The sequence below is a fragment of the Fukomys damarensis genome, unplaced genomic scaffold, assembly GCF_012274545.1.
Source record: "Fukomys damarensis isolate Sample0158 unplaced genomic scaffold, DMR_v1.0_HiC HiC_scaffold_11, whole genome shotgun sequence".
NCBI classification, from domain to species: domain Eukaryota; kingdom Metazoa; phylum Chordata; class Mammalia; order Rodentia; family Bathyergidae; genus Fukomys; species Fukomys damarensis.
Genome location: NW_022900923.1, coordinates 739513 through 760022, shown reverse-complemented (window position 1 = coordinate 760022; position 20510 = coordinate 739513). Strand labels below are relative to the sequence as shown.

The 20510-nt window shown below is 38.7% G+C and overlaps 1 protein-coding gene and 1 long non-coding RNA gene across 3 annotated transcripts in view; one reads left to right on the top strand and one right to left on the bottom strand.

Annotated features, from left to right (window-relative positions):
* The window catches only part of Wdr26 (WD repeat domain 26), a 34384-nt gene that overhangs the window by 6595 nt on the left and 7279 nt on the right, over window positions 1-20510 (bottom strand). For both annotated transcript variants that reach the window (XM_010642442.3, XM_010642444.3), the window contains exons 4-11: window positions 18428-18525; window positions 16997-17153; window positions 12972-13110; window positions 7709-7849; window positions 4459-4578; window positions 2327-2472; window positions 1959-2037; window positions 1578-1707 (exon numbers count right to left, since the gene is read on the bottom strand). In XM_010642442.3, the coding sequence (XP_010640744.1) occupies window positions 1578-1707; window positions 1959-2037; window positions 2327-2472; window positions 4459-4578; window positions 7709-7849; window positions 12972-13110; window positions 16997-17153; window positions 18428-18525 (1010 nt within the window). The remainder of the gene's footprint in view (window positions 1-1577; window positions 1708-1958; window positions 2038-2326; window positions 2473-4458; window positions 4579-7708; window positions 7850-12971; window positions 13111-16996; window positions 17154-18427; window positions 18526-20510) is intronic.
* LOC117285521 lies at window positions 8869-18064 on the top strand. Its single transcript, XR_004516567.1, has 3 exons — window positions 8869-8936; window positions 11984-12102; window positions 17988-18064. It is a non-coding gene; the product is annotated as an uncharacterized LOC117285521 (long non-coding RNA).

The following is a 20510-nucleotide window of genomic DNA, read 5'->3' as shown; positions in this document are numbered from 1 at the left end:
TTTTTTTTTTTTTTTTTTTTTTTTTGCAAAGGAAGTGAAAAAGGCACAATTTGAAGGCCTGAGTACATCTCTCTTAAAAGGAATTTGTTCATTGTTTTTGAAAATTTTTCTCGCATAAAATGAAATTGGGCAAAAAAAGGCACATTAGTGTTTTTCCTCTTGAATCAAAGAAGTCTGCCAAGGAGAAAGATATAGGCAATTGAAATATGTCACATAAGGAGGAAAATACTTTTGTGCACACACATGTAGGGAAAATATCTGAAGAGGTAGCACAATAAAAATGGGTCAAAATGACAGGCATTATGATTTAGTTCTCTGTTGTAATAGCTGGAGAAATCCACTATTTATCCAAGAAAAAAAAAATAGGTGTAGTTTTTCTAAATATTACTAACACCATGACAAAGCCCAAACAGTACAACTTTTCTGTGGAAGAGGTTCCCAACTGCTTTTTATTGTTGGTACTGGGTAGTGAACTCAGGACCTTGTGCTTGCCAGGCAGGTATGGCACCACTGAGCTAAATCCCTGCCCACCCCCCAACTGCTCTTTTATACTGGGATGCACATATTTAGAGACTTGGTGGCTCGCTGAAATATACTGCTTGCAAAAAATGGCAAATGGGTTACTGTGGTCATTTTGGGAGATGATATATTCATGATGGGAAACCTACCATCAGTTCAGTTGTCTAATTTTTAGCCTTAAACAGAATACAATACGGTTTAATTACAGTATTCATCAGGTACAGATCTTAGTTTGGGCATTAACAAAATGTTTGGTGCCACCAATAATAATGGTAGCCATTCTACTTATTTATTTATTTATTCATTCATTCATTCATTTATTTATTGAGACAGGGTCTCAGTAGGTAGTTGAGACTGACCTGCAACTATGTAGCCTAGGCTGGTCTCAAACTTACAGTGATCCTTCTGCCTCAGCCTCCTGGACTGTTGGGATTACAGGTGTGTGCACCACGCTCAGTGCCATTCCTATTTTTAAAGCACCTCTAGGATACATGTTTTTAGAACTACAGAGGACTCTGGGGCACAATTAAAAGGGAAAAGAATTCACTAGAAGCAGGACTGAATACAGCAGAGTGGGAAAAGGTCTTAGAATAGGAAGAACTAAAATATAAGTAGAAGGCATAATGCATTCAAAACACTGAAAAAAATCAATTAGAAGTCAGGTGTGGTGGCCCACCCCTGTAGTCCCAGAACTCTGGAGGCTGAGGCCAGAGGATTTCGAGCTCAAGGCTAGCCTGAGCTACACAGCAAGTGCAAGGATGGCCTAGACTACACAATGAGACCCTGCCTCAAAAAAAAAAAAAAAAAAGTCAGAAATCCATGAAGAGTCTGGAAGATCATGACATGATTAGAAAGGTCAAAAAAGACCGACTTATAACCACTACTCATTTGTGACAAAAAGGAATGCTCAAATCAGGCAGTTAATAGTGTAGTGGACAAATAACTCAAAATTTTTAGTAACACCAGTTTGCCTGGAGATATGACCACCTTCAGAAGTTTAGAACTACAGAACTTAAGTTCATCATTCTATGAGAACTGACTGGTACAGACAAACTCACCTTCACTTCCACTTGCGATGAAGTCTTCATTATGGCCTCCAAAACATGAATGAATTGTATAAAACCCTTGTGTAACACCTTGATACTTTCTTACTAAAACTCTATCTTGCAAGTCCCATAAATGAACTCCCTGTAGGTAAAAGAGAATACAAGTATTATTCTATCCCCAAACAACTTTTACAAGTAATTTTTGCCGGATGAAACAATTTCATTTTTTATTTATGCAAAACACTATTATTCTAGTAAGTGGCTAATTCTACACAATTAAGGATAAAATACATACAATAAGGTTTATTAAGTACAACTGTTTCTATATATACTTGAAATTGTAATTAAAATTTGTATTACAATGAATTTTTCTGAAAACTTTAATAAACATACCTGAGTTGCTACATTTAACAAAGCTAATCGGCCATTTTTTGAAATGGTAAAAGACATAATAGGATGATCTTCTTGTACTCTGTAAGCAGAAAATAATTTGTCAGAAGCAATAAATTAGGATTCAGAACAGTAAAATTACCAAGATATAAAATGTTCCAGCATAAGTACAACTTTGCCTGCAATCATTATACACTATCGTGCGATTAAGAATCTGAGTTAATGATTAAATCCCACCTGGTCATCAACCAATATTACCAGGCAATCAAAACCAAAACATAAAAACATAACCACCCCTGCTCTTCTGAAAAAGCCCTACCACACACACATTCTAATATAACTGTTGCTGAGTGGAAGCGCAGGGTAGTTACATGTTCCTATCTGTAAGGTCCTCGAAGTTGTACCCCCGAATCCGCTGGTGCGTGTCCGACGCCAGGACCGTCTTCCCGTCACTCAGACACCACAGGCACTGCACACGCACTCCTTCCCAGGAGTCCAGGAGGTTCCCATCCAAGTCCTGAGCGCAGAGAACCACTGTGAGCCTTTACTGAGCAGGGCCAGACTGACTGACTCTCTGGCCAGTAGCTTTTAGAAATGGGTTTGTTTCTTTCCGAGACTGATCTAAACCTACTTGTTTTAGAAGTGTTTTTAACCATGGAATTTGAATATGGGTCAGAGTTTGTAATTGATATCTAAAGGGAGTTAGGAAGACCTTCTGTAAATCTATCTCCCTTCAATACCCCACCATACATAAATAAAAAATAAGCAAAAAAAAAAAAAAAAAATCCAAGTTCACATAAAGTCTCAATTTTAACTGAAAATAATTTAAACATCCCCTCAAAATTCACCATACTTAGCCCTTCTAATCCATGGGCTCAGCACCCATGGTTTAACCAAACAGAGAGGAGAATATTTAAAGAACAGAAACGACAAGTGTATGGATCATACCTGAACATTACCCCTTAAACAATGTAGCATAATCTATATATACAGCATCTACATTATTTTGGGTCGTGCCAATATTCTACAGATGATTTACATACAGTATGTCAGAGGGTGTAGAGATTTTATGCAAATATAGTGCCATTTCACAGAGGACTAGAGCTGCATGTTCTTGTATCTGAGGAGGTTCTGGAACCAATTGTCAGATGCCCAGGGTGACTGAACTAGGATCTGTTCCATAACATTCAGAAGCTGTGATGAGGAGGATGGGTACTAAGACATAGCTTTATCTAGAACTTGAAGACCCTTCAGACAGTTTTCAAAACTTTCAATGTTCAAAGCTCTGAGAGGCATTGGAATTCCCATTTCACAGATCAATGAGAATTACCAAATTCTGCATCCTGAAGGTTTAAGCGCTCTACGAGGAAGCAGAGTCAAGAGGAACTTACTCGGCTGTCCTGTGCCTAGACATGGTTTATAAACACGCTGAGATAATACAATACTAAATTTCACTAGTCCCAAGCTGGCTTAATAAAAGGAACTGATAACTTATAATGGTTACATAAGACAATCTTTATAATTACAGTAAATGATTTATCACCTTGTTTAAGTCTTAAAAAAAATAAAACTGGAAGCACCTAGTGGAATCGCGTCAGGCAGAGACTTGAGACACAGGATCCAGGCAAGAGTAAAGGCACTGCATTTGTATCACGATCAATCTGGTCACAGGATTTTCTACGTGTCTTTTTTTCTTTTGGTACTGGGGACTGAACTCACAACCTTGTGCTTGTGAGGCAGGCAGAGCTCCACTGAGCTAAATCCCCGGCTCTTCATGACCCCCTTTTGGTGGTACTGGGGGCTCTAGCACTGAGCCACACCCCAGTCTTTTGGCTGGCTATGGCCACCACTTTTATTCCTCAATATTTAAAACAGTTGACTTAGGAAACCCAGCATTGATTGTTGTCACAAGAACTCAAATGGCTTAAAAACCTCAAAGAAAATTAACACTAAATTTTTACATTCTCATAAATTAGTAACTTGTTTCATAGTAACAAAAATGTTTACAAAAATAATTTTTTCTAACCTAAAATGTGTCTTATATGAACATTTGAAATGGTTAAATAGAAGCATGAATGAAAAACATTCTAGTGGATAGCGTTAATAGGATGCCAAAGTAGCTATTCAGATAGTAGTTTTTGTTTTGTTTTTTGAGATAGGATCTCGCTAGTAGTTCAGGCTGGCCTTGAATTCACTGTGCTGCCCAGCTTGGCCTCAAACTCATAGTGATTCTTCCCGCCTCAGCCTTCCCAGGGTTGGAACTATAGGCATGATCTATCACACCTGGTGTACATAATGTGCTTTATAGAAGATACTTGCCAATTCATTTATTGAAACAACAACAACAAAAAAAACCCCTAAATTTTCCTTTTTTTGGGGGGTGCCGGGGACCAAAATCCAGAATTTTCACTTGCGAGGCAGGCAGCGGAACCACTGAGCTAAATCCCTGGCCTTAAACTTTCATTTAATCAAGTGAACACTGGGAAGGGGCTTGCACACTCACACACTGATAGAATTGTCCACGCTGACCGCCTGTCACAAAGCGTTTCCCGTCGGGATTCCAAGCCACACTTGTTAAACTGTCTTCATGAGACTGGCTCATTTTCGTCCGTAGTTCTCCCGTCTACAAGGAAATAAAACTATGGATAAGACCTTGAAGATATACCCCTAGAGGGAATATGTAAAGAAAGAGAAACAGTATGTTTAAAAAAATAAAAAAAAGCATGGAAAGAGAATGATTTTGGATATCTGGTTAGTTTGGTAATTGTAATTAGAGAAATGAACTGTTTTAACTGGCCTTGCAAAGAGACAAAAAAAAAAAAGTGGGGGGCGGCATGTGGGGATTTAGCTCAGTGGCACTGTGCCTGCCTGGCAAGAAGCACAAGGTCCCGAGTTCGATCCCCTTACCAAAAAGGGAAAAAAAAAAAAAAAAAAAAAGGGGGGGGGGGCAGGTGGGGGTTTAGCTCAGTGGCCCTGTGCCTCCCTGGCAAGAAGCACAAGGTCCCGAGTTCGATCCCCTTCCCAAAAAGGGAAAAAAAAAAAAAAAAAAGAGGACAACATTCAGAAGAGAATTAAAGACTTGAAGGAAAAGCCAGAAGCTGAACAATGCCTGCCACAGATGACTCAGAGCAGATAATGAGATAAATGTCAATATACTCTTCATGTGGAGCCAATTACATTCATCAAGTAAAACATGTAATTTTTCCCAAGATAATGACAAGCCTAAACGCTACATACCCAATCCTGAGTTACCTTTCTCAGTCTAAAGTTCTTTATAAATTTTACTCTAAACCTGTGGCCAGCAATTTCTTAAGAACATGGTCAACTATGCTCTTAAATGACATCAAGGGCACTCTACACTAAATTTCACATTCCAAATGCTCACAATATAGTGGGCGAGATGCAAAAACAGAAATTAATATTACTTTTCTAATATGTAACCTTTTTTTTTTTTTTTTAGATAAAAGTAGGAAAAGAAAGCATAGCCATTCTACATTATTTCCAGACAAGTGAAAATTAGCAGTTATAACCCTTAGAAATCCTCCTGTAACATTTTCTAAGTTACTCAGTTTAGAAGGCAGGCACATACCATTTAATCTAGTCTTGGTTCCATTTTGCTCAGTGATTAGATACAGGATCTGAGAGATAATAGCTGCCCTTGGTATAATAAAAAGTACATGGGCATAATTTTCCTGTGAGAAATGGGTAATTGAAATTAAAAATAAGAGTGAAAACAAAGGGCATGATTAGGAACTGGAGTGAAGCAATAAAGGTGCAGAGGTCACAAAGCAGAAAATCAGATGTCCCCTTTTCACTAAAAAAAAAGTTCAGCAATCTAGATATTTCCACAAACTTTGAACTATTCACCTGTCATTTGGCATATAAGACAGTTAAAGATTTAGAAGCACAAATATGCAAGTAACTGCTAAATAAATCCTTGGCGTTTCCTACTCACGCACGTTCTGAAGGTATAAATGGCTGCATGCACAATAAAGCTATTAGATTACTGGAAACTATCAAAAACCACAAAGGAATAATTTGAAAACTGATTTTTAAAAGACTACCTTTTCAAAACAAATCTAAAGTGCTACACTGTAAAAGTTACTCCACAACATAGTTTAATTGTCCAGAAATTCAAGACCAACAGAAAGACTACAGAAGTGTGACAAATTATTTCTTTTATAGGACTGAGACTACATATTTTCTCCTGTTCAAGAGGAAAAACAATTTATTTTGTCTTTTAGGTCACAATTACTTCCAGCTCTATTTTACTGAAAAAAAGCCCTTTATTCTATTCTGTAGTTTGCTACCTCTCTACCAAATCACAAATAAAACACTTAAATGGTGGCCCGATAAACATGGCATAAAAGATATTTTGGGAATAACTGGAAATTGTGATTATGAAATGAATATTAGAGAATTATAATGTTCCTAGATATATTCTTCAGTTATGTAGGACAATGTCTTTCAAAGAAGGTACATGATTAGCATATTTAGAGGTAGAATACATCTAATTTAATTTCAAACATTTTGGATATGGATGTACGTAAATAAGTACATGTTTGTATGTTTCTATATATACATATGTATATAAAATATTATAAAATATTAGTAACTTTCAAATCTATGGTAGGCATACACTTTCAACTTTTCTTGATTTATGAAAATTCTCAATAGAAAGCTGGGGCTGAGGGTCAGGGATGTAGCTCAGTGGCACTGTGCCTACCTGGCAAGCACAAGGTCCTGAGTTCAACCAGTAGGGGAGGTGGGGAGCAAGCTGGGGTTGAAACAGAATCGGTTGACTGAGCAGTAAGGAAATGTAGTTGTAACTGCTGAATTAGAATTATGTCATCTTATTATTTTCTATAGCACCCTTGAGTCATTTTCGTGTTTTTTTTTTTAAAGTACAAGGGATTCAACTTCATCCACACTGAACTGCTCCCACAGCCCCCCATTTTTTCCTTTCCTTTAATCTTTGAGAAGGGTTTTACTAAATTGTACACTGAGCTCAAACTTCTTCTCAAACTTCTGCCTCCTGCCTCACCTTCCCAGATCACTGGGATTACAGGTATGTGCTATCACAGCTGGCTTTACTCTTGACTTACAAGTCCCTGGACTCTAAATTCTATCTCATTGAATTATATACTCAGAGGCAAACACTTAGCACTCCTTTCACAAGGAGGTAAAAAAGCAAAAAACCATCAGCTAGCCAAGCATCTTAAAGAAGTTTAATTTTTCAAAAAAAATTGTTAACTGCAGGGATTCTAAAGCCGGTAAATAACTGAGTAAGCCCAATGCGGAGTTCTTCTAAAATGGGACCCGATAAAGTTCAAGTTTTAGAAATAATAACTGAACTCTCACTAAAAATGAGTACTAAAAACACCATTTTGCCTCACAAGTAGCTCAGAATATAAAATGCAGGTAAGAAGATGGTTCAACTGCCATTTGATTAGAAATTCTGATACAATGCTGACACAACTATGGAACTATGTATGAAGCCACCACAAAATCTTCTCGAAGGCACATGGGAAACTGCAGATTTCCCAGGACAAAACACCCTGAAAAACACTCATCACTCATAAATCTGGACACTAGGCTTCCACCTGAAGAACTTCCTTTTACAAAAAAATGTAATACAGTGACTCAGGCTAAGCGATTCTGCTGCATTCACACCAGGAACAGTTCGAGTAAGTACATTATGACTCTGCCTACTGAAAAGCTACATCAACCAAGGGTGGATGGAACCCGCTCACTTGTACATTCCAAAGCCAAAGTTCCGAGCAGTCATCTGGGCCACAAGCAACGAGATAGTTGTCATCCGGACTCCATGCAATGTAAGAAACACCATAAGCATGTCCTTCTAATGTTTTAAGCAGTTTAAGCAGGTGTGTATCCTAGAAGGGAAAACAGACAACTCAGTTAGTGCCTATCCCCTAAAAATCATTGTTTTCTGGCACAAGAATGTATAGAGCTAAAAAGATATGCTTTGAATAAAATAATCCAGAGGTTTTCACACCCATTTTCCCTGACTAAACCTCAGCTTGCTTCATATTCACTCAGTTTCTTATCTGCTAAGTATCTACCACCCTGAAGTCACTGTGTGCTAGATGGACATGTAAAGATGACCCAGAACTTGCCCAGAGGAGACTTCCAAGAGAACAGAAAGCAGAAAGGTGTAACAAGAACTACTTCTTATTTTTTAACAGCTTCACTGAGACGTAATAACATAAAATTCAGCCTTCTAGACAGTGTACAACTTAGTGGTTTTACTGCAGTGTTGGTGGTATAGTGGTGAGCATAGTTGCCTTCCAACTTAGTGGTTTTAGTACATTTATACTTGTGTTAGCACCACATCTGTTTTTCCAACTTTTTAGAATCATTCTTTCTTCCAAAAGTCCCACACCCAGCAGTAGTCACTCACTTGAAACTCCTGGCAGCCACTACTTTGTTCCTATGGATGTGCCCGTTCTGGACATGTCATACAAACCTAACCGTGGGGTCTGTGTGTATCTGTATAGACTCTTCTAACTCGCTTCTTTCATAAGTATAAGGTTTTCAGTGTTCATCCTTGTAGAATACTATTTTACAGGTATACTTTGTTTACCCATTTATCAGTTGATGAACAATCTGATCTCTACTCTTTGACTACTCTAAACCATGTGGCTATGATTATGTATTTCTGTGTGGAGACACTGTTTTATTTATCTTGGATAAATACACAGGAGTAGAATTCCTGGGTCATATACTAACTCTATGTTCAACATTTTTTTTGAAACAGTCTTACACTGGTCTTGAACTCATGGCAATCCTGTCTCAGCCTCCCATGTGCTGGGATTCGAGGTGTGTGGCACCACACCCAGCTGTGTCAACATATTAAAGAACTGCCAAACTACTTCCCAAGGGACCACATCACATCCCATCCCCACCTGCAAAGCTACCACACTCACACAATACTTCATTTAATTCTCACAAGTATAGGAGGTGAGTGCTGTCACCTCACTCGTGTTACAGGGAGGGAAGCAGGGCTTGGATAGGTTAGAAATCTGCCTCTGGTTAGGGCACATTGGGGATCTGCATCACAACTGCCTGACTCAAGGCCCGTACTGCCAATCTCTGCAGGTTGAGTCATGACCTTCGACTGTGAATGGCAAGTAACAGGGTTGGATGTGCTTATCTGAGGCGGAGAGGCTCAATTTATCCAGGAGGTGAAAAGCCACTTAAAAAACATCGTGCTAGGAATATATAATCTGGTATTTGGCTTTAAGGAGAGGACTAGGACAACAATGTGGCAGCAATCTCAAGAGACCAGATCAAGAAACATGTAAGGAGCCAACAATTAGTGCTCCTAACATTGAGGCTTCTACTAGGATGGTCAGGATGCAAAACACCAAATGAAGAGACACTTCCGATAAACACAGCAACAGGGCAGTGGCAGTGTTTGGATAGCATATGTGAGGGCCCAGGTTCAATCCCAGCACGGCAAAAACAATACAACATAAAAACAAAAAATGTTCAAAGACAAGCTGCTCATTTCTGGTGCAGGGGATATGTATGGCAGCGGATAGGCAGAGGAAGTAAGAAACCATGAGACATAGTAAGAGAAATCGCAGACTTTAGCCTGAGCGCTTGCTGAGCCTAGGCTTAAGCCTGGGTGAGGGAGGAATTCCAGCAGTGACAGCTGATGCTCAGTCAGTCTGGGTCCCCAACCCAAGCAATGCCCCTGAGAAGTAGGCAGTGTCTACTATGTTCTCTCTAAGCTTACCTACCATTCATCCAATTCTTTAGTCCAAATCTCAACTGTTCTGATAAAAGTGACAAGGCAACAATTTGATTCATCTTTGGAAGGGTGGTAATAGGTATAGGATATTTACATCAGTAGTATTCAGTCAATGGAATGTGTATAATTTACCAAACGAGTCCCATTTTCTGACCAGCTTAACATCTTCCAGGAACGAACCTTCAGGCACAGTGATGGTCTAGGTCAGTGGTGACGAACTATGGCACTCACGTCACAGCCGAGTCCGTTATCAGAAAAGTTCTAAGAGGTTCACCACCACTGGCCTATGAGATATGCTTTTAAACTGGTAACAGATTCCTTTACATTTAACTCAAAAACTGTTTCATGCACCTTAAAAACAAAATACAATCCTGTAAAATAACGTTTTAATACTATAGTGCTTTTTTGTTGTTGTTTTGAGACAGGATCTCACACTGTAGTTCAGGCTGCCCTAGAACTATGTAGCCCAGGCTGGTCTCAAATTCACAGGGATCCTCCTGCCTCAGCCTCCCAAGTGCTGGGATTAAAGGCATGTGCAACCATGGGAGTTCACATGACTTGCTCAGATTTTGGGGGGAATGGGTAAAATTCATTTTTTGGACAAAGGGAAAAATGGTTAAAGGAAACAGGGCGTTAGACTAACAACAGCTTTAACCTTAAGTTTCTTTTATCTAACTAGTAAAAAATATAGTCCAAACACAAAATGCATATTGAAAAGGGCACGAATTTTCCAACAGTATTCCACATAACAAAAGTACCACCACAGCAGAAGAGTTAGCCTGTGTGAGGACCTGGTGTTCTGCAGCTATCTGAAAACTACAGTGTCTAAAATCACCTCTATTCAGACTAGAATATAAGCATCAACTCTGTTTTTCCCAAGATATTATAGCTTAAAACACTTTCACACTTAACACGATACATTTACATAACCATTATACTGACAAAAACACCCTGGGAAACACTGACATAAAATGTCCTCAACTCCAGCAAAGCTCTCCCTGCTTCTAAGCGCTGCTTTATTAACCATATCTCTCCGTCTACTAAAGACTCTTGCCACAAACTGCCCAAATGCCAAGCCATTTCTAAAATCTCAGGAGCACTCCTAACTAGTTCCACCTAAATATCTGTTGCCAGTTCTGCACCTAGGATCTGCTTTTCTTACTTCCCTTGGCTTTCTGATCCCACAGGCTCTCCTCTCTGAGCTGCCATAGCACCGACCCTGCAACTATAGTGCATCATGTGCTTGGGCTGCCTGTGGCAAAAATCCTGACACAAGCACACACTGCATACTGGCTGTGCAGGGGGCTCTTATAGCTATGAGAAAAAAACTTAGTAGAGCATACTTCTGATACTGTCATATTCCTTTAGACCTCATGTAAAGGAATGAAAACAGAACCCTTTTAGGATTCAAAGGCCATGATCTGATCCCATTAGTCTTCTTTCCTACTCTTCATCATTATCAACTCTAGCTTGTTTTGAGGGGATGGGGACAGAAGATGCTTCCTTTCTTCCCAGATGCCTCCATTCACGTGACACACAGAACTGCTGGAATGCAGCATTCTCACCTGTGAGGCTCCTTGTGCTTCCAAAACATGTGCGTGTATATACATATGTAAACACACACACAGACGGTAATGCTCACTTTACTACACTTCATTTCCCTTTCTAACCTGTACAATCCTTTCACAGGGGTTCTTAACCTGGAATTCACAAGAAGGGGTCGAGGGATAGAATGAGGGGTCCTTGCATTTAAATAAGAAAAATTTATATCTCTATTTTCCTTAACCACCATCTAAAATTTGGTCTTTCTTTCAATCCTGAATATAGGCAATTAAAGTAGTACTGGGTGGGTACTATTATACTACATTAGGTAGGAGGACAGTAACTAGAAGTATGTAACTTTAAAAAAATTAATTTATTGGTACATTTAAAGTATACAACGGCATTCATCATTAGAAATTTGCACCTTTACATAAGCCATCTTGGTTTTTAGAATTATGTAACTTTTAACAGAAATCTCAAGTTATTTTCATAACCTACTAGAGCTGTTACTAATACTATTATCTTGAATTACATATATGCTCACTACTAAAAAAAACTGTGATTCTACATTTGCTATTAGAATTGATAATTTAATGTGTTAATACAGGAGTACTATGACACCTTTTTGTACTATGTTGATAATTACCTAAATATAACTGGGCTTCCGATGTAATTAACATCTAATGTATATCTGGGCTTGCTGTTCTAGTTTATGCATTTAAAATTAGGTTTGCCAAACTGCCAAGAGTATATGGCACAACAAGTACACAAGCCTTGCTGATCAGTGAAGAGGAGATCGTGTTTCCTTTCATCCTCCACAGCACACAGGTATGCAGGAACTGATGTATGCTATCAAACTGGATTCTTTCTTTTTAAAAACATTTCCTTTTCTCTATTCTTTTCAACACAGAAGCCCAAAATGTTATCTTGGACTAATATAATAGTCTAATCTGAACTTTAAACAAGTTCATTTATTTCATGATTTTAGATGAATGACTTCTAAGCCAAGTGTAGCTTCTTAATGTATCGGGAGTCCTGTGCTTCTTTGATTACCCCATAAATGCTGAATTGGTTGAAAAAAATAAAAAAGTTACTTCTACAAATCTGTAGTCACTGGCTATAAATAAAGATAAGTGTGATTCTAAAATACTTAGCATTTAAAATCCAGAATGCAGTAATTTTTATGTCACTGGGAAAAGGGGGCAGGGTCTACACAAGAAGACTCAAGCTATGCAGGGCAACAAAGGGCTTCAGAGGGCAGTGTAACAAGCCTTTGTTAACCTGGGACAGAATGGGCACAGAGCCTATAAATTAAGTATTAACAAAAATACAAATTGGTAGAGAAGCTAATCACAGTGGTTTTCTAGTCAAAATATTCCTTATGTCAAATTCTGCCATTTATCAGCTGTGAAAGGCTAGACATGTAACTTCTACCTGTTCTCTTGTATAAAAACAGGCCATAATAGTTACACACTACTTAATGCACACACAGACTTGGCATGACACTGGTACGTCACACTTAGAAATTTCAAAATCAATCTACCTATATTATCTAAACAACATAGGAAGAAATGACAAACATTGACCAAAACTGCATTTGCCAAGGATTCACATGTACTATAGATACAGACTCCCCATGAGAGAGGTTCACAATCCACTCCCCTGTGCAACTGAAAGACACGTACTGGAGTACATACCGGATCAACTTGCCATATGATAACTGTTGTGTCTTTTGAACCTGTTGCTAGTTTAGTGCCATCATTAGAGAATTTACAGAACCACACTTCATTACAATGCTCCGTGAGTATCTGCTGAGTGTAACAGGGGAACTGCCTCCTAAAACAAAGAAACCCACACATAATTATTCTTCTAAAATGGATTAGCCTAATAATGAAAAAGGTTTAACAACTGTTAAAATTTCTGTGGTTATGTCATCACAAACTTTAAAAATAGAATATGAATGCATTTATAAATATTAACAATCAAGCTTATATCGGTAGGCTGAAAAATAAAATACTGTAACATGAGATACTTTTTTAATCAAGTCAACCTTAGTGGAAGGAAGTCAATAAATCTAAAATCTGCTTCAAGTTAAAATTTACTCATTTTCCACCTTTTGAAGATTACTTGGTTCAATTAAGTCAATTCATACAAATAAAAATCAAGGATCACATTTATTGCTGTAAGCTGCATGGCACTAGCTGGCTGTTTTAGAAAGAATAAGGAATAATGCAACATCTTCAATTACATAAAATTTAGTTAAACTCTTATTAGATGGAAAAGCAACTTTGTACAACACAAAGAACAGGCATTGCTCCCTGACAAAGAGTTTGGGTCCTTTCTTAGACATAAGCATTAATGTCTCTGGCAAACCATTTAACAACTACCTTTGAACTCCACTTCCCTCATCTGGAAAAGAAGACTGACAACCACCCAAGAATGCTGAATTCTTATAAGAATTAGAACAGCATTTAAAATCCCTGAACTCAACAGATCCTCGTATGTTATCAGTACTTCTGGGAGTGCACAAGAGAAATGCATGTAAGACTGTGGTAACTGCTATTAAGAAGCAAACAGCCTGTAGAACAAGAAAAGCAGTGTGACACACTTAGGTTCAAATTGTAGCTCAGCCACTTCGCACCTGTGATTCTGGGATATTTATTTAATCTCTCCATTTCTCAACTATGAACTAAAGATAATGATTGTGTCCTACAGGGTTCCTTATACAGGATGAGGAAGATGCAGTAATGGTAAAGCATGTAGACTGAGTCTGAATAGTGCTCATGAATGGAAGCTATTTATAAACAAAGGGCAAAAAATTCTATGATTTATAATTAAATCTATTGTATACATGAGCATTCTTATTAATATTCATTTTTAAAAACCATTCTAGCCTTCTCCAATCTCTCCCATCAGCAATACCCAACAGGACTTCCTGTAACAGTGGAAATGCCACATCCGCTGCTGTCCAATGTGGCAGCCCTACTCATATGTGGCCAACAACCAACCTGAAACATCGTCTGTAACATCAAACTTGACTGACTTGACTTAAATTTGTACACTTAAAATTTAAATGACCACATGCAGTAGTCTCAACACCACAAATCTATACAATTTAAGCATCTAATCCAGAAATCTGAAATACTCCAAAATGTGGACTTTTTGAGGACCAATAAAACACCATAAGGGGAAGATTCCAAACATGCAAAATGCAGGTGTGCTGGGAATGTCATGTTCAGGTGATGCATATAAGGTGAATGTGAAACACAAGCAGATTTTGTGTTTCAAGTCACATTCTCAGGGTGGTCCATTATGTATATTCAAATATTCCAAATCCCAAACATTCCAGTCTCAAGCATTTTAGATAAGGGATACTCATCTTGTACCACAAATTTGTTTTATAAAAAAAATTTACTTAAAGGCCAATATTGACACTTTGGGGAGGCTGAAGGAAGAAGATTCTTGAGCCTTGTAAAAAAAAGCTAGGAGTTAGATTTCAATGCTAAGATTTAATATCAGAAAATACTGTAGTTTTCTACTTCCAATGCTAAAATCTAGTTCCCAGATGAGAGGACAGATTAAAAAAAAAAAAAAAACAACTGACCCTTCTTTTAAAGGCCTCTAGCCAAGTACTAAGAATTAAATGAAATTCAGGTTCTAGCACTCTCAAGACTGTGTATCCTGACACAGTGACTCATTCAGCCCCTCACTGTCTTTACTTCTAACTCAAGAGTGAACAGTTGAAGCTGACTCCCAGTTTTCCAGCTTGGGAAGTGTAGATCCTCACAGAATTCCAGAGGAAAAGCAGAATCAGCATGTGTATGAGACAGAAGTTCTCCTTTAGACGTGCTGCATTTAAAAGGTATTCAATCCAAATTACAGTGAGTGACTCTAGCCCACTTCTAGGAGTCACTACATCCACAGAAGCATTAAGACGAGGGAAGAAACACAATTCTGGAATACACATTTACAAAAGAGGAGGATGCTCAGGGGGACTGGGAGTACAAGTGAGAGTCTGGAATGTTCTCAGTGACGCTTACCACATTGCTGTGAAGTACCCAGCAATGGGCTGTTCGTCCGCAGCATCAGCTGTACTAGCCTCACACACCCTGCCTGAGACTATAGAGATCTGAAGAGAAAAGGGAAAGGAAGGATGTAGATCCTGCCAACTGCATAGTGGGCAATGCCTTCAACAAGTCAGCTCTGAAGCAAGAGCAACAGGAAAGTGCTGTTTTTACTTAGGATTGCACTGAAGACCTTCAAATAGGAATGCTTCCGTTATGTGCGGCAAACATACTAAAACCAACCAACCATGTTGGTCCTATGTCAACTCATACAATGACAGTGCTTTTTACATGGGCTTACAGGACCTGGCCCCGATCAGAAGCAGAGTTAAACTAAACATTTGCCACCATTTAGTTTCACAGGTACAGATACTGAAGTTTAACAAACATCATATTCTGACATTTCAGTTTCCAAACAGGAAGCAACCTCCTAACCTTGACACCTCTTGAATCATAAAGTTCTGACCATCACCTTTCAATGTATCCCAAAAGCAATAAATTTATGAACCAAAAAAAAAGACAGGTTCACAACTGTCTTAGGAGGCATTGTTCTCAAATCTCCTAAAGGAGCTATGAAACTGTAAAGCCTTTTGATTTATTATCTTTTACTGCTTTTAAATTTAAAGACTTTAAAAATACTCTGAAACAAGTCCAAGAAAAACATTCAAAGAGGGTAACTGATCATTTTTGTACAAGATATACAATACATCACTTAAAAATCTAATGTTTCAGATGAGTGATATTTGCAACTAAGTTAAAACCAATAGCTTTAAAATAATTATTTGTTTTGTAATTGGGGAGGCTGAGGTCAAAAGTATATGCAGATGTGTTCTATGGAGCTGGGAGATGGTAGAGCTTAGTGGCAAGGCTCAGAGTCAGCTTGCATCTGGGTAGCCCTGGGTTCCATCTCCAGCACCGAAGGGGTACTCTCTGCACACAGGTGCATGGGTCCACTGATTTCTGTGGCTATTCAGAGCCCTCATACTGTTTGGCCCAGCCACTAGATCCCCAGGCCCTTGGCAAAAGCAGCAGAGCTCGCATTTTACAGCTTGCCCACTTTGTGCTGGGTCCCCAGAGCCCAAATGTATCCTTCTGGAGTCTAAAGGCCTCAAAATTTGTTTTTTGTTATTTTGCTTCAATTTTGGAGATTTTTATTAAAATAGGAGGACATTTTTCTACTTAAATGCTCCTAACATCAAAAGATTAGCCTGAAACGTAAGGTATAATGCTATAATGCAAACCAGGAAGTTAATGCGTTATTTATAACCTTTTTGGTTTAGAGATCCTCTTCTATTAAAAAGCAAAACTTTCACTAAGAAAAAAGCACTACCTCCCATGACCTTTATGGGCAGAAAATACCGTAGACTGGGCCACAACTGTCAAGACACAGAAAATGACTAACCAAACCCACTGACAAAGAAAAACTGGCTCTCTAGCTTCAGTTCCAACCATGACCTACTCTATAAACATACATAAATTTCTCGTAATTTTTAATTTTAATAGTTTTAGGTTTACTTATGGACAAATGCTAAGTCAGACATAAACTGTTACATAGCTACAGGACAAAACTTTATAAAAAATAAAACATTCTAATAAAGTTCACAATTGCACCTGTAAAATGTGAGTATATTTCAGAACGTAAGAAGGTTTCCACTTACCTACTACAAACATGATCTATAAGGAGAGACACAGAATCTAGGTTGTTATCGAGTTTGGTATTGTGATATAGGCACCGGTCCCTTTGAAGTTCCACCGCCTGCCGCAGGAGAGTCTGTAAACGCCGTGGGGGAAGCATCACTGACGGTGGTAAATAGGCTTTAATGGGAGATATTTTTTAAAAAGAGAAATAAAAACAATAATAAACTGTAAACTTTTATTGAAGACATTTGCTCATCTTCTGCTGTATTTGTCCCTAACTCAATAATGCTGTGTCCCCTAAACAGACAAGGTCTAGCGGATCTGTCTGTGAAAGGCTACAGTGAGGATGGGAATACACCTGGGGAAAGGGCTTTATTTTGCAGGTAGATTTTTCTGGGAAAACAAACAAAAAGCACCCCCACCCACCAAAAAAATGATTAAAAAAAGGTAGATGATTTTTGCCACCTACTTTGCAAGCGCAAAGACCTGAGTTTGATCCCCGGAATCAAAAAATAAAATTTAAAAAAGCAGATGATGGTGATAAAAAGACCTAATGATGATTACACATCAGTGGGAGGCCAAGTGTAAGAAAATTCTCCACTCGACAAGGACAAACCAAAATGCTGTAACAGGTCCAGTTCCAGTCCAGTCAAATGGCCCCTACTGCCAAGGACATTGTGGAAACTCAGAGTAGCTGGTGTTTTGCTATTAATAGCAATCAATCCCAATCTTTCAATGCCTTATATGTATCTTAATCTTACAGCTTTCTGAGTCTTAAAATTTCCACTTCTACTTCAACATTAAAATTATGAAGTAATTAAAGCAGAAAGGAAAAGACCTTTCACTGGAAGACATGGCAAAAACAAAGCCCTAATTACAATTTGGAAGTTATGCTAAGGGAATAAAGGAATTTACCTAAGGAAACCGGGGCCTTACTACTGAAATCAACAACATTTGTCCAATACTTGTAGCTTAAAGTTTGGTTTACATATTGTTTGCTCTTTACTATAGCACTTCTGCTCCAAAGTGAATCTTGGGAAGAGCCATCACCTCCTAATATGAATGAAAGGACTTCCCCGGGACCATGCCTCTCACATCCTGGAAGCTTTGACATTGGCGGACTTGGAAAGTCTTTGGTTTAAGCGCTCCCATTCTATAACCATTCAGAAGTACACCTAGAGACAAGTCCAACTCACCCAGTATGTTTTTAATCTAAGAGAAAATAAACATCAAAAATTCAGACTTTTGGCTGGGTACAGTAGAGCACATATGTAACACCAGCACTCTGGGAGGCGGAGGCAGAAGGCTCGCCAAGTTCAAGGCCGGCCTTGGCAACTCAGTGGGATGTCATCTCAAAATTAAAGCAATTTTGAAGAAGCAGGGAGGTCTGTAGCTCTGTACAAAGGTCCTGGGTTCAATCCCAAGTACCACAAAAAAAATCAGACTCTTACTCTGAAGTTTGTCCAATAGTTTTGATCGGGAAGCTGTCCCTTTGCCTTCCCATTCTGCTTTTGCTCGCAGGTCTTCTGCATGGCTACACATCAGATACCTAAAGACACCAGAGAAAGGAGCAAGTATCAAGCCCTTTTTTGGGGAACATAATTGCAAATATTGCATTTTGGCTATCCATTTCTTACTAACATGTACCCAGAACAGTGGACCCAATTTATTAATATAACCTGACAATCACGCAACGTAACAGTAATGGCTAAGCGTCCAAGCTATTGCTATCCACAGAATACATCCTTATCAAAGATTATATGAAGGCAGCTCTTATAGTACGTCGGGCTCCATTCTAAGCTCTCATCATAAATTTCTTTGCTGCGCGTGTTCATGACAATCCCACATGAAGTAATCATATACTATCAGTATTCTATTTCTATAACAGAGGGCACCCAGGCACAGGAAGCTTAAGTAACTAGGCTGGAAGGGATGGGAACAGGGCATTCTAGCTGTAGACCTTGCTCTTAACCACTGTACTAGCTTCTCACTAGTAACTCAAAACTCAAAAAACCTTAAAAATATATTTATACTATGTTAACTGAACAAAAACAACATGTCTTCCAGAGTTTATCATAAATCATCACTCAAATGTTATGAATTCCTAACATTATATGTCATTTTGTTAAGGTTCTGAGATCCCACAACACAAAATGTTTTATTATTCACTATATTTGCAGAAAAGGACAAATGCTCAAGTTCATGGATTTCTAGAGAATCCAAAGTGAGCATGACCCTAAGCTGGTTCTGGCTTTTTCAGAGGATGTGATCTGACAGTGAAAAAGGGGGAAGCATCCTTCGAATACGGAGACCAGACCTGGCCAAGAACTCTCCTGCTGCTGCCCAGTCCTCTGCCAGGCAGCTGTGTCCCTCCTCACATGGAAGGAGGACGTGCAAAAGGGCAATGAATACCAAGGGGAAGCACCTGGAGTGCTCGTTCTGCTGCTCGCTAGACAGGAGAACTCCATAAACGATAACACGTACATCAGAAACTGCTGGGTCAACACAAATACCACCACCCCTCCTTTTTTTGGCACCAGGGATCAAACTCAGAACTTCTGCTTGCAAGGCAGGCGGTGGAATCACTGAGCCAAATCCCCAGCATAGTCTTTTTTTCCCCCAGTATTGGAAACTGAACCTAGGGCCTTCCCACTGAGCTACATCCCAGGCCTTCTTGTTTTTGAGACAGAATCTTACTAAGTCACTAAGCTGCCCACCTGGGCTCAAACTTGTGATCCTTATGCCTAGCTGCTCAGGGTACTGGGATCCCGCCCCCATTACTTGAGTATTAAAAAAAAAGTGGTGTAAATAGTTATACTCAAAAGGACCTTATAGGAAACTGTATAGTATAAATAGTACAAAAGCATGTTTCTAAAGTAAGTTTGTGGGAGAATTATTATGGTTTAGGCAAACTGCTCCATTTTAAAATTCTGCAAAGAGACCTGACAGTTGCTTCTGTGTCCTTTTGAAAATACATACTAAATTTCAGGTTTTAAATAAGTATCTGTCTATGGGAAGTCCCATGGTACAAGTGAGAAGGTACTATAAGGCAGAACCCACAGGCTTCAATCCCAGCTCTAGGCCATTTCCCTTGTGTGATAAATTCAGGAGGTAAACTTGGTATTAAAGAAAATTCACTTTAGAATAAAAGCATGTATGTTCTGTTACCAGACTGCCCCCCCCAATCCTTCATGTGAATGATATTTAAGCGATAAACAACATGTGCAAAGGGTAATCAGAACAAAGTAATTTATCAGCAATGATACCAAAGCATCTAGCAGAATTTACTGTTCCAAGACCAATGACTTGGCAATCAACCAAACCATGCTTTGGGACTTGGTTCCCTGATTTATCCTGCTTTAGTAGCTTAGTTAGTAAGTAGGCCAAGATAAAAGCCTAGAATAGGGTAAAAAGAATTAAATAAAGGGGCCAGGGATTTAGCTCAGTGGTTCTGCCACCTGCCTGTCAAGCACAAGGTTCCAAGTTCGATCCCTGGTACCACCAAAAAAAAAAAAAAAAAAAATAAAATAAGAA